Source organism: Oncorhynchus nerka, linkage group LG22, assembly GCF_034236695.1.
Source record: "Oncorhynchus nerka isolate Pitt River linkage group LG22, Oner_Uvic_2.0, whole genome shotgun sequence".
NCBI lineage: Eukaryota > Metazoa > Chordata > Actinopteri > Salmoniformes > Salmonidae > Oncorhynchus > Oncorhynchus nerka.
In genome coordinates this window covers 103,001,071-103,017,745 of record NC_088417.1, presented here as the reverse complement: position 1 = coordinate 103,017,745, position 16,675 = coordinate 103,001,071, and the positions used below count along the sequence as shown (strand labels likewise).

Genomic DNA, 16,675 nt, shown 5'->3' with positions numbered 1-16,675 from the left:
AGGGTGGACTGGATGGACCAGCCTGTTGATGGAAAGGTCCTATCACAAACACAACTGACCAGGGTGGACTGGATGGACCAGCCTGTTGTTGGAAAGGTCCTATCACAAACACAACTGACCAGGGTGGACTGGACCAGCCTGTTGATGGAAAGGTCCTATCACAAACACAACTGACCAGGGTGGACTGGACCAGCCTGTTGATGGAAAGGCCCTATCACAAACACAACAACTGACCAGGGTGGACTGGAACAGCCTGTTGATGGAAAGGTCCTATCACAAACACAACTGACCAGGGTGGACTGGACCAGCCTGTTGATGGAAAGGTCCTATCACAAACACAACAACTGACCAGGGTAGACTGGACCAGCCTGTTGTTGGAAAGGTCCTATCACAAACACAACTGACCAGGGTGGACTGGACCAGCCTGTTGATGGAAAGGTCCTATCACAAACACAACTGACCAGGGTGGACTGGACCAGCCTGTTGATGGAAAGGTCCTATCACAAACACAACTGACCAGGGTGGACTGGACCAGCCTGTTGATGGAAAGGTCCTATCACAAACACAACTGACCAGGGTGGACTGGATGGACCAGCCTGTTGATGGAAAGGTCCTATCACAAACACAACTGACCAGGGTGGACTGGACCAGCCTGTTGCTGGAAAGGTCCTATCACAAACACAACCGACCAGGGTGGACTGGACCAGCCTGTTGATGGAAAGGTCCTATCACAAACACAACTGACCAGGGTGGACTGGACCAGCCTGTTGATGGAAAGGTCCTATCACAAACACAACTGACCAGGGTGGACTGGACCAGCCTGTTGTTGGAAAGGTCCTATCACAAACACAACTGACCAGGGTGGACTGGATGGACCAGCCTGTTGATGGAAAGGTCCTATCACAAACACAACTGACCAGGGTGGACTGGACCAGCCTGTTGATGGAAAGGTCCTATCACAAACACAACTGACCAGGGTGGACTGGACCAGCCTGTTGATGGAAAGGTCCTATCACAAACACAACTGACCAGGGTGGACTGGATGGACCAGCCTGTTGATGGAAAGGTCCTATCACAAACACAACTGACCAGGGTGGACTGGATGGACCAGCCTGTTATACACACCGCCTAAATGGCAACCTATTTCCTACACTACATAGTGCACTAGTTTTATTTCATATGCAGTACCAGTCAAAGGTTTTGGACACACCTTCTCATTCAAGGTTTTTTTGTGTGACTATTTTCTACATTGTATATATTGAAGATATCATAACTGTGAAATAACACATATGGAATCATGTAGTAACCAAAAAAGTGTTAAAGAAATCAAAATGTATTCTTTAAAGTAGCCACCCTTTGCCATGATGAAAGCTTTGCAACCAGCTTCACCTGGAATGCTTTTCCAACAGTCTTGAAGATGTTCCCACACATGCTGAGCACTTGTTGGCTGCTTTTCCTTTACTCTGTGGTCCAACTCATTCTAAACCATCACAATTGGGTTGAGGTCGGGTGATTGTGGAGAACAGGTCATCTGATGCAGCACTCCATCACTTTCCTTCTTAGTCAAATAGCCCTGACACAGCCTGGAGGTGTGATGGGTCATTGTCCTGTTCAAAACAAATTATAGTCCTACTAAGCACAAACCAGATGGGATGCCGTATAGCTGCAGTAGCCATGCTGGTTAAGTGTGCCTTAAATTCTAAATAAATCACAGACAGTGTCACCAGCAAAGCACCCCCACACCTCCTCCTCCTCCATGCTTCACGATGGGAACCACACATGCAGAGATCATCTGTTAACCTACTCCGCGTCTCACAAAGACATAGTGATTGGAACCAAAAATCTCAAATTTGAAGTCATCAGCCTAAAGGACAGATTTCCACCGGTCTAATATTCATTGCTTGGGTTTCTTGGCCCAAGCCAATCTCTTCTTCTTATTGATGTCCTTTAGTAGTGGTTTCCTTGCAGCAATTTGACCATGAAGGCCTGATTCACACAGTCTCCTCTGAACAGTTGATGTTGAGATGTGTCTGTACTTGAACTCTGTGAAGCATTTATTTAGGCTACAATCTGAGGTGCAGTTAACAAATGAACGTATCCTCTGCAGCAGAGGGAACTCTGGGTCTTCCTTTCCTGTGGCGGTCCTCATGAGAGCCAGTTAACTCTAATGAACTGATCCTCTGCAGCAGAGGTAACTCTGGGTCTTCCTTTCCTGTGGCGGTCCTCATGAGAGCCAGTTTCATCATAGCGCTTGATGGTTTTTTCGACTGCACTTGAAGAAACTTTCAAAGTTATTGAAATGTTCCGTATTGACTGACCTTCATGTCTTAAAGTAAATATGGACTGTCGTTTCTCTTTGCTTATTTGAGCTGTTCTTGCCATAATATGGACTTAGTCTTACATCAAATAGGACTATCATCTGTATACCACCCCTACCTTGTCACCACACAACTGACTGTCTCAAACGCATTAAGAAGGAAAGAAATTCCACAAACTACATTTTAACAAGGCACATCTGTTAGTAAATATAAAGAAATACCCTAGTAGGTGTGTCCAAACTTTTGACTGGTACTGTATATATATATATTTTACCCCTTTTTCTCCCCAATTGGTAGTTACAGTCTTGTACGGACTCGGGAGAGGCGAAGGTCGAGAGCCGTGCGTCCTCCGAAATATGACCCAGTCAAACCGCACTGCTCACTTAACCTGGAAGCCAGCTGCACCAATGTGTCGGAGGAAACATCGTATAGCTGGAGTCAGCTTGCAGGTGCCCGGCCCGCCACAAGGAGTCGCTAGAGTGCAATGGGACAACTGGCCAAGTCCTCCCCTAACACGGACGACACTGGGCCAATTGTGCACCGCCTCATTAGTCTCCTGGTCGCAGCTGGCTGTGACACAGCCTCGGATCGAACCCGGGTCTGTGGTGACGCTGTTCAGAGCAGGGGCTATGTACTTAGACCACTGTGCCACACGGGAGGCCCCAGTGCACTAGTTTAGACCAGAGCCTAGAGCCTAGAGCTAATGTAGTGCACTAGTTATGACCAGAGCTCTGGTGTAACGTAGTGTACTAGCTAGGGAATAAGGTGACATGCTGTTCAGGGCAGGGGCTATGTACTGTACATGCAGCAGACTGTGGACCTGATTGGTCAGGTTGGACTGTGCATGCAGGGAACCTGATTGGTCAGGTTGGGCTGAACATGCAGCCAACCTGATTGGTCAGGTTGGACTGTGCATACAGCGAACCTGATTGGTCAGATTGGACTGTGCATACAGCGAACCTGATTAGTCAGGTTTAGTATTTCATATTTTATTGGGATCCTCAATTACACTCTTCCTGGGGTCCAAACAGGAAACAAAACAACAAATAAAAAGACCTAATAATACACATAAAACAGTACATCATTTCCTGCCTCTGCCTCCCGCTTCAGAAACAGGAGATGGTTCCTGTTCTACGACGCTTCAGAAACAGGAGATGGTTCCTGTTCTACGACGCTTCAGAAACAGGAGATGGTTCCTGTTCTACGACGCTTCAGAAACAGGAGATGGTTCCTGTTCTACGACGCTTCAGAAACAGGAGATGGTTCCTGTTCTACGACGCTTCAGAAACAGGAGATGGTTCCTGTTCTACGACGCTTCAGAAACAGGAGATGGTTCCTGTTCTACGAGCCGTTCCAGCTCCCATAAGTCAAGGCTTCATGCAAGGCCCCCCATCTACACATTACAACCCATAATACAGTGGCAATTACCACACAACATATATATCACATTGTCTGCGTGTCTCTTCAAGTCAAGGCTTGTGCACAAGGCCACCCACCCACATAATAAAGAGGCAATTACAACACAAACATGGCTGTGTCTCTTCACAGTCCTGTTGTGCAGTAAGGTGTTATTTTATCAGGGGTTTTTAAATCTGGTTTTACTGCTAGTTTGAGTTACCTCGGGCGGCAGAGAGTTCCATGTAGTCATGGCTCTATTTAATACTGTGTGTTTCCCAGCCTCTGTTCTGGACCTGGGGACTGTGAAGAGACCTCTGGTTGCATGTCTTGTGTTGCCACAATCAACAGCCTGTTAAACTCTACAAGAAGGAGATGTGTCGCGCTGCATGAGGCAAATGGTGGTCACACCAGCTGGTTTTCTGATCCACACCCCCCTTCCTTTAAGGTATCTGTGACCAACAGATGCATATCTGTGTTATCAGTCATGTGAAATCCATAGATTATGGCCTAATTTATTTGTTTAAATTGACCAATTTTCTTATATGATCTGCAAATTATATTTTTGATCAGTATACATGTGGTGGACTGATGCCCTGATTGGTCAGGCTTTATGATACTCACTCCCTAATTGGTCAGGTTGTAATGTACACGCAGTGGATTCAGTCTATTATTGGTCAGGTTGGACTGTACTCAGCCCCTGATTGGTCAGGTTAGACTGTACTCACCCCCTGATTGGTCAGGTTGGACTGTACTCACCCCCTGATTGGTCAGGTTAGAATGTACTCACCCCCTGATTGGTCAGGTTAGACTGTACTCACTCCCTGATTGGTCAGGTTGTAATGTACACGCAGTGGATTCAGCCCCTGATTGGTCAGGTTAGACTGTACTCACCCCCTGATTGGTCAGGTTAGACTGTACTCACCCCCTGATTGGTCAGGTTGGACTGTACTCAGCCCCTGATTGGTCAGGTTAGACTGTACTCACTCCCTGATTGGTCAGGTTGTAATGTACACGCAGTGGATTCAGCCCCTGATTGGTCAGGTTAGACTGTACTCACCCCCTGATTGGTCAGGTTAGACTGTACTCACCCCCTGATTGGTCAGGTTGGACTGTACTCAGTCCCTGATTGGTCAGGTTAGACTGTACTCACCCCCTGATTGGTCAGGTTAGACTGTACTCACCCCCTGATTGGTCAGGTTAGACTGTACTCACCCCCTGATTGGTCAGGTTGGACTGTACTCACCCCCTGATTGGTCAGGTTAGACTGTACTCACCCCCTGATTGGTCAGGTTAGACTGTACTCACCCCCTGATTGGTCAGGTTAGAATGTACTCACCCCCTGATTGGTCAGGTTAGACTGTACTCACCCCCTGATTGGTGAGGTTGGACTGTACTCACCCCCTGATTGGTCAGGTTAGACTGTACTCACCCCCTGATTGGTCAGGTTAGACTGTACTCACCCCCTGATTGGTCAGGTTAGACTGTACTCACCCCCTGATTGGTGAGGTTGGACTGTACTCACCCCCTGATTGGGCAGGTTGTCTGTCTTGAGCTCGCGGTGGTTGGAGTACTGGATGTAGACTGGCTGGTTGCGTACGTGCGGTGTTGCTGTGGTGTAGTAGTTCACCATGGTGATCGCTGCCTCCTCTGAAGCCATTTCTATAAAAGCCTGGTTGGTTTGGGAGGGAACACAAAGACACATACGTCAGACACGCTTGTACAAGACAAAGCTACAGTGAAATTCATGTATATTAGTAGCAATAGAAATCCGATCGCGATTTGGACAATGCGCCTTTGAAAGGTCCTTTATGTTTGCGCCGTCATAGTTTAGTTTAGTTTATTTTTACAGGGACAGTGCACATTAATCAACGTTTCAGTAAAAGTGCCGGTTTTAGCCAGCCGGCTAATTTTCAACCGCAGTCCCTGGGCAGGTTATTAAAAACAATTACAATATAGACAATAGCACCATAGAACAAGCAAGACATAGCAACATAGGACAAGCAAGACATAGCATACGGACAGAGCAACATAGAACAAAAAGCAGCAAGACAAAATTCATAAAAGCAACAAAGTGTTTCCACACCTCACAAGCTACAGACAACAGACAACATGGAAAGCGGCAACACACAGCTAGGGACCATGTTCACAAATCTGATTGACCTTTAGCCAGGTCTTCAAGCATTTTGTGAAAGTGTGATATGTGGTGCAGTTATGTGTGTCTGATGGCAGTGTATTCCAGACATGGGAAGCTCTCACAGAGAATGCGGATTTACTAAAGGTGCTTTTCCTTAGGGGAACTATACAGTCACCTCTCATGGCAGACCTTGTGGATCTGCTGCCATATGTTTGGGTTTTCTGTTAAACAAAAATATTGAGTGGAGGGGGAGCCAGGCCATTAAGGATCTTGAATACAAGACATGCGTCGGTGTATTGCACAAGATTTTCCCAACTCAAGAGCTCATGCTTTCTAAGGATGTGACAATGATGATGGCTATTGGGCTTCCTATCAAGCACTTTGAGAGCCTGTTTGTAGACAGACTGAATAGGTTTTAATGTTGTACAGCAAGCTTGGGCCCAACTAGTCAAGCAGTATGTTAAGTGGGGGAGTATCATAGATTTGAAGTACAGTTTTGCTTGCTATGTAGTCAAACAATTTCGTATAAATCGGAAATTAGCTAGATTGAATTTATTTATTTGAATTACCTTTTTCACATGCTTTTTAAAAGAGAGGTTGGAATCAAGTATGATGCCAAGGTACTTAAAATTGGATACCACCTGGAGCTTCTCCCCTGACACATAGACATCTGGCTCAGTAGCATCTGTTGCCCTCTTTGTGAAGAACATGCAAACAGTTTTTTTCACATTGAGATGCAAACACGAGTCACTGAGCCACTTTGTAACCTGGACCATTACAGTAGTGAGTTCTTGTGCAGCTTGTTGTTTGCTCTTTGCATGCACATATATCACTGTATCATCTGCATACATACATACATACATATGCACGTGAATCTCCGCAAACTGTGGGAACATTGCTTTTAACATTTTACTGCAGTGGGCTAAATCAGGGTCAGAGCGGTTCCTGGTAGTCTTAAACAAATGACTTTGAAACAAAAGTGTCCATCTCACACACATGGTTATGGGTTTAAAATGAAGAAGACACCTGTACCATGTCAGATATATAGAGTTGACATGTATTACATTTTGAGTTTGCATCCCAATATTACACTTTATATACAGTAACAGAAGACTGACATTTTGAACCCAGAGACCTGAAAATAGCTGTGCAGCGACGCTCCCCCATCTAACCTGACAGAGCTTGAGAGGATCTGCAGAGAAGAATGGGGGAAACTCCGCAAATACAGGTGTGCCAAGCTTGTAGCGTCCTACCCAAGAAGGGTTCGAGGTAGTAATCACTGCCAAAGGTGCTTCAACAAAGTACTGAGTAAAGGGTCTGAATACTTATAATGTATTTCTGTTTTTTATTTATTTTTAATAAATTAGCTAAAATTTCTAAAAACTTGTTTTCGCTTTGTCGTTATGAGGTATTGTGTGTAGATTGACGAGAAAATGAAAAAAATGTAATCAATTTTAGAATAAGGCTGTAATGTAACAAAATGTGGAAAAGGTCAAGGGGTCTGAATACTTTCCGGATGCACCGTAAAGATCTGCCAATTGGATGCAATGTCTATTTTTTATTTATTTTTTATTTAAGTCTGATATGATTTTGCATAATCACACTTGCTCTATGCAGAAAAAAAATGTACTGACATTTTTTAAATGTATTAATCGCACAAAGTCAAAGAACTACAAATCCCATACAGCATATTCCTGCCCCGTGTTGTAACACTTCCTGGCTGGGGGCAAGTCAAGAGCTGAGTGAACGAGTTTTAGAAGCGCAGCGCACAGACATAAAAGTTGGTCTAATTTACTTGAAACTAAAGTCTACTGAAGTTAGACTTCTTTTCTTGTGTTTCTTGGCTATTTCCATTATTTTATTCACAAGCTAGGTTGTTTTTCTATGTTTGAGTTTCAACTGCTAGGTAAAAGAAGACAACGCTTCCACCAAAGATGTGTATAACTAAACCAAGATAGACCACAGCCCGTCGTTTCAAACGGAGGAACAAATGAGTCGCAGTGGGCAGAACAAGCCAGGAAGTGGGCAGAGCCAAGTACAAGCTAGCGAGATCCTATTGGCGCGCTTTAGCACATATTTGCATATTTCCGTTAGGGAACACCTACTCTGTGAAGTGCACGCGTGCAATAACTCAATTCGCCCAATTTTTCAGTTTTTGATTTGTTAAAAAAGTTTGAAATATCCAATAAATGTCGTTCCACTTCATGATTGTGTCCCACTTGTTGTTGATTCTTCACAAAAAAATACAGTTTTATATCTTTATGTTTGAAGCCTGAAATGTGGCAAAAGGTCGCAAAGTTCAAGGGGGCCGAATACTTTCGCAAGGCACTGTATATATTGTTTAAGAAACATTACAAAGCATGCTCATAATTTTTTTGTGTTTAGTTGGTAGATTTTTAAATCTACCTGCCACAGTGTCTGGTGGACCAAAGAGTTACTTTAATTTCCTGCCTGTCACTTAGTCAGAGCCTGCAGCACAGAGCCTGCAGCACAGAGCAAATATGGACGTTCAGAACTTCTTCCGAAAGAGAGAAAAAAAGAGAGCAGGTTGATCAGGTAGAACACGAGCAGGAGGTAGTGAATGAGAGGGCAGAACAGGAAGTAGTGAATGAGAAGGCACAAACAGGAAATAGTGAATGAGAGGGCAGAACAGGAAGTAGTGAATGAGGGGGGCAGAACAGGAAGTAGTGAATGAGAGGGCAGAACAGGAAGTAGTGAATGAGAGAGCCGAGCAGGCAGAAAGGCAAAGTGCAGCAGAGTTAGCCACAGGTTTGTGCAGGGTTGTTGGTAGCTAACTAGCTAGTCTCCCTCAGCATAAGGGTTGTTGGTAGCTAACTAGCAGGTCTCCCTCAGCATAAGGGTTGGTGGTAGCTAACTAGCTAGTCTCCCTCAGCATAGGGGTTGGTGGTAGCTAACTAGCTAGTCTCCCTCAGCATAAGGGTTGTTGGTAGCTAACTAGCTTGTCTCCCTCAGCATAAGGGTTGTTGGTAGCTAACTAGCTAGTCTCCCTCAGCATAATGGTTGTTGGTAGCTAACTAGCTAGTCTCCCTCAGCATAAGGGTTGGTGGTAGCTAACTAGCAGGTCTCCCTCAGCATAAGGGTTGGTGGTAGATAACTAGCTAGTCTCCCTCAGCATAAGGGTTGGTGGTAGCTAACTAGCTAGTCTCCCTCAGCATAAGGGTTGGTGGTAGCTAACTAGCTAGTCTCCCTCAGCATAAGGGTTGTTGGTAGCTAACTAGCAGGTCTCCCTCAGCATAAGGGTTGGTGGTAGATAACTAGTTAGTCTCCCTTAGCATAAGGGTTGGTGGTAGATAACTAGCTAGTCTCCCTTGGCATAAGGGTTGGTATTAGCTAACTAGCTAGTCTCCCTCAGCATAAGGGTTGGTGGTAGATAACAAGCTAGTCTCCCTTAGCATAAGGGTTGGTGTTAGCTAACTAGCTAGTCTCCCTCAGCATAAGGGAACGGCAGCGTAGCCTAGTGAGTGTTGGACTAGTCACCGAAAGGTTGCAAGTTCAAATCCCTGAGCTGACAAGGTACCTGTCGTTCTGCCCCTGAACAGGCAGTCAACCCACGGTAGACCGTCATTGAAAATAAGAATTTGTTCTTTACTGACTTGCCTAGTTAAATAAAATAAGGGTTGGTTGTAGCTAACTAGCTAGTCTCCCTCAGCATAAGGGTTGGTTGTAGCTAACTAGCTAGTCTCCCTCAGCATAAGGGTTGGTGGTAGCTAACTAACTAGTCTCCCTCAACAGAAGGGGTTAGCACTCTGCATTCTTAAGCTACTGGGTGTCAGCCTGTGTTAAGGATGTTGATATAAGTCATTATATTAGCTAAATCGGTTTATTTCCAGCAAGTGTATTTGATGGGGTTTGGTTCTGTAGCTACTGGCTTGCTAGCTAGAAAGGGATATTTGCTAATGAGTTCAGTGACCATTGTCCCCGTTGCCTACATAAGAAATGTGAAGATACCTATATCTTCCTCACATATTATTATGTTTAACCAACAGAGGCCCCCTTTGATCTAAACCCCTTCCATGTCTTCAACTCCTAGAAACACCCATAGTCACAATGTTATAAATGTTAGCATCTACAATGTCATTGTGTTTTCATTCATTTCAATGCAAGTTTTGCACCTTTTTAAGAGACTATGGGGGAAAATGAAACTTGTGTTGTACTGAATAAGACTCATTCTCAGCAGAACTGACACATTATGCTGGGAGTCCAACGCGTCTCTTTTGATATACCTAAAAGAACCAATCAAGCCAGACAAATTGGACAGGATAATTTATGTATCAGAGTATTTAGTAAATAGAATCTTTCTATTCTTGTGTAAATATCACATTTCCATTTGAATGTGAAAGGGGGTCCTTGAGCAGAATGTGGGGAAGCAGGGGGAGGCAGGGAGAGGCAGGGCGAGGCAGGGAGAGACAGGGAGAGAGGGAGAGACAGGGGGCGGCAGGGAGAGAGGGAGAGACAGGGGGAGGCAGGGAGAGAGGGAGAGGCAGGGCGAGGCAGGGGGAGGCAGGGAGAGAGGGAGAGACAGGGAGAGGCAGGGAGAGGCAGGGGGAGGCAGGGAGAGACAGGGAGAGGCAGGGGGAGGCAGGGAGAGACAGGGGAGGCAGGGAGAGAGGTAGAGGAAGGCAGGGAGAGGCAGGGGAGGCAGGGAGAGGCAGGGGGAGAACAAGTGAAGGTAGAGGAAGACCAGGCATCCGATAGGGCCCTGGTCAAAATTACTGCACTACATAGGGCCTATAAGTTGCACTACTTGGGACGCAGCCTGTTCTTACCTGGTTTTTCCCTTTGAGCATCAACAGGTTAGTGACTCTACCGAAAGGGACTCCTAGAGAGATGAGCTCAGCCTCAGACACCTCGATGGGAACCTTGCGGACGTGGAGGACTCGGGAAGGACCACAGGGAGAACGATCTCCTTTAAACTGTCTGCTATCGTTGCCATTAGCTGTAGGGTGGGAGTGAGGGGGTAGAGGGGGAGAGGGGCAGAGCAGAGAGAGATGGAGAGGGGGTGAGAGAGAGAGAGAGAGAGAGAGAGAGAGAGAGAGAGAACAGCAGTCAGTAAAGTCACAGTTTAAAACCCCTTCTGGAAATGAGGATACAGTCTGAGGGAACACTTTAAGGAAATGGTTAATTAGGCACCGAACGAAAAACATTGTGTGTTACGCAGCCTGGCCAGCCAAGCAGTTCTCCTTAACATTGTGTGTTACGCAGCCTGGCCAGCCAAGCAGTGCTCCTTAACATTGTGTGTTACGCAGCCTGGCCAGCCAAGCAGTTCTCCTTAACATTGTGTGTTACGCAGCCTGGCCAGCCAAGCAGTTCTCCTTAACATTGTGTGTTACGCAGCCTGGCCAGCCAAGCAGTTCTCCTTAACATTGTGTGTTACGCAGCCTGGCCAGCCAAGCAGTTCTCCTTAACATTGTGTGTTACGCAGCCTGGCCAGCCAAGCAGTTCTCCTTAACATTGTGTGTTACGCAGCCTGGCCAGCCAAGCAGTGCTCCTTAACATTGTGTGTTACGCAGCCTGGCCAGCCAAGCAGTTCTCCTTAACATTGTGTGTTACGCAGCCTGGCCAGCCAAGCAGTTCTCCTTAACATTGTGTGTTACGCAGCCTGGCCAGCCAAGCAGTGCTCCTTAACATTGTGTGTTACGCAGCCTGGCCAGCCAAGCAGTTCTCCTTAACATTGTGTGTTACGCAGCCTGGCCAGCCAAGCAGTTCTCCTTAACATTGTGTGTTACGCAGCCTGGCCAGCCAAGCAGTTCTCCTTAACATTGTGTGTTACGCAGCCTGGCCAGCCAAGCAGTGCTCCTATGGAAGCCTTGTCATTGTTCCTCTAAACAAACAGGAACATTCCCAGCATAAGGCAAACTATGGACACACCCACACTGTCTACCATCCTTCTTCCATTAAATGGCACAGAGAGCATGGAGTTAGAGAGAAACAGGAAGACAGAGAGACACAGTGAGACAGAGAGAAACAGGGAGACTGAGAGAAACAGGGAGACTGAGAGAAACAGGGAGACTGAGAGAAACAGGGAGACTGAGAGAAACAGGGAGACAGAGAGGAACAGGGAGACAGAGAGAAACAGGGAGACAGAGAGAAACAGGGAGACAGAGAGAAACAGGGAGACAGAGAGAAACAGGAAGGAACAGGGTGACAGAGAGAAACAGGGAGGAACAGGAAGACAGAGAGAAACAGGGAGACAGAGAGAAACAGGGAGACAGAGAGGAACAGGAAGACAGAGAGAAACAGGGAGACAGAGAGAAACAGGGAGACAGAGAGAAACAGGGAGGAACAGGGAGACAGAGAGAAACAGGGAGGAACAGGGAGACAGAGAGAAACAGGGAGGAACAGGGAGACAGAGAGAAACAGGGAGGAACAGGGAGACAGAGAGAAACAGGTACCTGGAACCCAAAAAGGTTCTTCCATGGGGAACAGCTGAAGAACCCTTTTGGGAGAAATAAATCCTGCGTGTGCTGGTATACTCCTGTTCTGTCTGGATGTCTGGGCCTGTCTTCACTGTGGGTGTAGCTGTGTGGGGCCTAATTGCTGCTTCCAACTATATTATTATTGGTGTTGGTTGTGTCGGTAGCAGCAAACATGGCCTGCGTATGTTCATGATGACATGATGAGGAGTATTGTATTTACACCACTAGCTGGCTAAATAAGACCTTATTGCCTGGGGAGGAACTTTGAGACAAGCCGTGTTTTCTAAAAAATGGGACCTTATGGTCCCTGGTCCTAAGTTTGATTTGATTTCACCTTTATTTAACCAGGCAGGAGAGTTGAGAACAAGTTCTCATTATCAATTGCGACCTGGCCAAGATAAAGCAAAGCAGTTTGACACATACAACACAGAGTTACACATGGAGTAAAACAAACATACAGTCAATAATACAGTAGAAAAATCTATATACAGTGTGTGTGTGCAAATGAGGTAGGTGTAATGCACTGTGGACCACGACTCCATTTTGTTGATCCCTGCCTACAGACAGAAACTAAAACAAGAGGCTCCCACGCTGAGGTCTGTCCAACGCTGGTCCGACCAAGCTGACTCCACACTCCAAGACTGCTTCCATCACGTGGACTGGGATATGTTTCGTATTGCGTCAGACAACAACATTGACAAATACGCTGATTCGGTGAGCGAGTTCATTAGAACGTGCGTTGAAGATGTCGTTCCCATAGCAACGATTAAAACATTCCCTAACCAGAAACCGTGGATTGATGGCAGCATTCGCGTGAAACTGAAAGCGCGAACCACTGCTTTTAATCAGGGCAAGGTGACTGGTAACATGACCGAATACAAACAGTGCAGCTATTCCCTCCGCAAGGCTATCAAACAAGCTAAGCGTCAGTATAGAGACCAAGTAGAATCTCAATTCAACGGCTCAGACACAAGAGGTATGTGGCAGGGTCTACAGTCAATCACGGACTACAAGAAGAAACCCAGCCCAGTCACGGACCAGGATGTCTTGCTCCCAGGCAGACTAAATAACTTTTTTTGCCCGCTTTGAGGTCAATACAGTGCCACTGACACGGCCTGCAACGAAAACATGCGGTCTCTCCTTCACTGCAGCCGAGGTGAGTAAGACATTTAAACGTGTTAACCCTCGCAAGGCTGCAGGCCCAGACGGCATCCCCAGCCGCGCCCTCAGAGCATGGGCAGACCAGCTGGCTGGTTTGTTTACGGACATATTCAATCAATCCCTATACCAGTCTGCTGTTCCCACATGCTTCAAGAGGGCCACCATTGTTCCTGTTCCCAAGAAAGCTAAGGTAACTGAGCTAAATGACTACCGCCCCGTAGCACTCACTTCCGTCATCATGAAGTGCTTTGAGAGACTAGTCAAGGACCATATCACCTCCACCCTACCTGACACCCTAGACCCACTCCAATTTGCTTACCGCCCAAATAGGCCCACAGACGATGCAATCTCAACCACACTGCACACTGCCCTAACCCATCTGGACAAGAGGAATACCTATGTGAGAAAGCTGTTCATCGACTACAGCTCGGCATTTAACACCATAGTACCCTCCAAGCTCGTCATCAAGCTCGAGACCTTGGGTCTCGACCCCGCCCTGTGCAACTGGGTACTGGACTTCCTGACGGGCCGCCCCCAGGTGGTGAGGAGGGTAGGCAACAACATCTCCACCCCGCTGATCCTCAACACTGGGGCCCCACGAGGGTGCGTTCTGAGCCCTCTCCTGTACTCCCTGTTCACCCACGACTGCGTGGCCACGCACGCCTCCAACTCAATCATCAAGTTTGCGGACGACACAACAGTGGTAGGCTTGATTACCAACAACGACGAGACGGCCTACAGGGAGGAGGTGAGGGCCCTCGGAGTGTGGTGTCAGGAAAATAACCTCACACTCAACGTCAACAAAACTAAGGAGATGATTGTGGACTTCAGGAAACAGCAGAGGGAACACCCCCCTATCCACATCGATGGAACAGTAGTGGAGAGGGTAGCAAGTTTTAAGTTCCTCGGCGTACACATCACAGACAAACTGAATTGGTCCACTCACACTGACAGACAGCATCATGAAGAAGGCGCAGCAGCGCCTCTTCAACCTCAGGAGGCTGAAGCAATTCGGCTTGTCACCAAAAGCACTCACAAACTTCTACAGATGCACAATCGAGAGCATCCCGGCGGGCTGTATCACCGCCTGGTACGGCAACTGCTCCGCCCACAACCGTAAGGCTCTCCAGAGGGTAGTGAGGTCTGCACAACGCATTACCGGGGGAAAACTACCTGCTCCCCAGGACACCTACACCACCCGATGTCACAGGAAGGCCAAAAAGATCATCAAGGACAACAACCACCCGAGCCACTGCCTGTTCACCCCGCTATCATCCAGAAGGCGAGGTCAGTACAGGTGCATCAAAGCTGGGACCGAGAGACTGAAAAACAGCTTCTATCTCAAGGCCATCAGACTGTTAAACAGCCACCACTAACATTGAGTGGCTGCTGCCAACACACTGTCATTGACACTGACCCAACTCCAGCCACTTTAATAATGGGAATTGATGGGAAATTATGTAAAATATATCTCTAGCCACTTTAAACAATGCTACCTTATATAATGTTACTTACCCTACACTATTCATCTCATATGCATACGTATATAATGTACTCTATATCATCTACTGCATCCTTATGTAATACATGTATCACTAGCCACTTTAACTATGCCACTTTGTTTACATACTCATCTCATATGTATATACTGCACTCAATACCATCTACTGTATCTTGCCTATGCTGCTCTGTACCATCACTCATTCATATATTTTTATGTACATATTCTTTATCCCCTTACACTGTGTATAAGACAGTAGTTTTGGAATTGTTAGTTAGATTACTTGTTGGTTATTACTGCATTGTCGGAACTAGAAGCACAAGCATTTCGCTACACTCGCATTAACATCTGCTAACCATGTGTATGTGACAAATAAAATTTGATTTGATTTGGATGGAAAAGAGTGGCATTTGGGATGCTGTCTGCTCTGTTGGTTAGTAACTAGTTGATTTAGTCTGTTTTTAAATGTGTGCACTTGCTGCTTGGGATCTGAGTCGCTCCGATGAACTGGTCCCACCCACAGCACCTGGCCTACAGCAGAGCCTGGACCTGCTAGAGCAGTACTGCCAGACCCGGGCCCTGGCAGTAAACCCCCACAGCACCTGGCCTACAGCAGAGCCTGGACCTGCTAGAGCAGTACTGCCAGACCCGGGCCCTGGCAGTAAACACCCACAGCACATGGCCTACAACAGAGCCTGGACCTGCTAGAGCAGTACTGCCAGACCCGGGCCCTGGCAGTAAACCCCCACAGCACCTGGCCTACAACAGAGCCTGGACCTGCTAGAGCAGTACTGCCAGACCCGGGCCCTAGCAGTAAACCCCCACAGCACATGGCCTACAACAGAGCCTGGACCTGCTAGAGCAGTACTGTCAGACCTGGGCCCTGGCAGTAAACCCCAAAAAATACTAAAATAATGATTTTAAAGAGAAGATCCAGATCTCAGGGAATTAGACCAAAGGTCTCAATTGATACTAAATAAATAGAGTACTGCACACACTACAATTACTCAGGTTTAAAAATAAGCTCAACTGGACACCTTAATGAGGCAGTGAATGAGCTGAGAGAGAAAGCACACAGGGCATTCTACGCCATTAAAAAGCTCATTCAAATTGAAATACCTATTAAAATGTGGCTAAAACTAAATTAATATGTCATGGAACCAATTGCACTTTATGGCAGCCAGGTGTGGGGTCCACTTGCAAAACAAGATTTCATCAAATGGGACAAACACCTCATTGAAACCCTGCATGCAGAGTTCTGTAAGATTCTCCTACATGTCCAGAGGAAAACTACAAACAATGCATGGAGAGATTTATGCCAATATCCACTAATAATAAAAACTCAAAAAAGAGCAATTCAGTTTTGGAAACATCTAAAATACAGTGACCCCCTCTCATATCATTACCACGCCCTACAATGCCAAGAGCTGAGCAAAGAAAAGAGTCCCCTCATCCAGCTGGTCCTGGGGCTGAGTTCACTAACCTGTTCTACTAACACACTGAAGCCTCAGTCCCCTCATCCAGCTGGTCCTGGGGCTGAGTTCACTAACCTGTTCTACTAACACACTGAAGCCTCAGTCCCCTCATCCAGCTGGTTCTGGGGCTGAGTTCACTAACCTGTTCTACTAACACACTGAAGCCTCAGTCCCCTCATCCAGCTGGTCCGGGGGCTGAGTTCACTAACCTGTTCTACTAACACACTGAAGCCTCAGTCCCCTCATCCAGC

At 46.6% G+C, this 16,675-nt stretch overlaps 1 protein-coding gene across 3 annotated transcripts in view; it reads right to left on the bottom strand.

Annotated features, from left to right (window-relative positions):
* The window catches only part of ptbp3 (polypyrimidine tract binding protein 3), a 144,241-nt gene that overhangs the window by 52,466 nt on the left and 75,100 nt on the right, over window positions 1-16,675 (bottom strand). For all 3 annotated transcript variants that reach the window (XM_065007680.1, XM_065007681.1, XM_065007682.1), the window contains 2 exons: window positions 10,638-10,807; window positions 5,239-5,385 (listed from right to left, as the gene is read on the bottom strand). In XM_065007680.1, coding sequence (XP_064863752.1) covers window positions 5,239-5,385; window positions 10,638-10,807 — 317 coding nt within the window. The remainder of the gene's footprint in view (window positions 1-5,238; window positions 5,386-10,637; window positions 10,808-16,675) is intronic.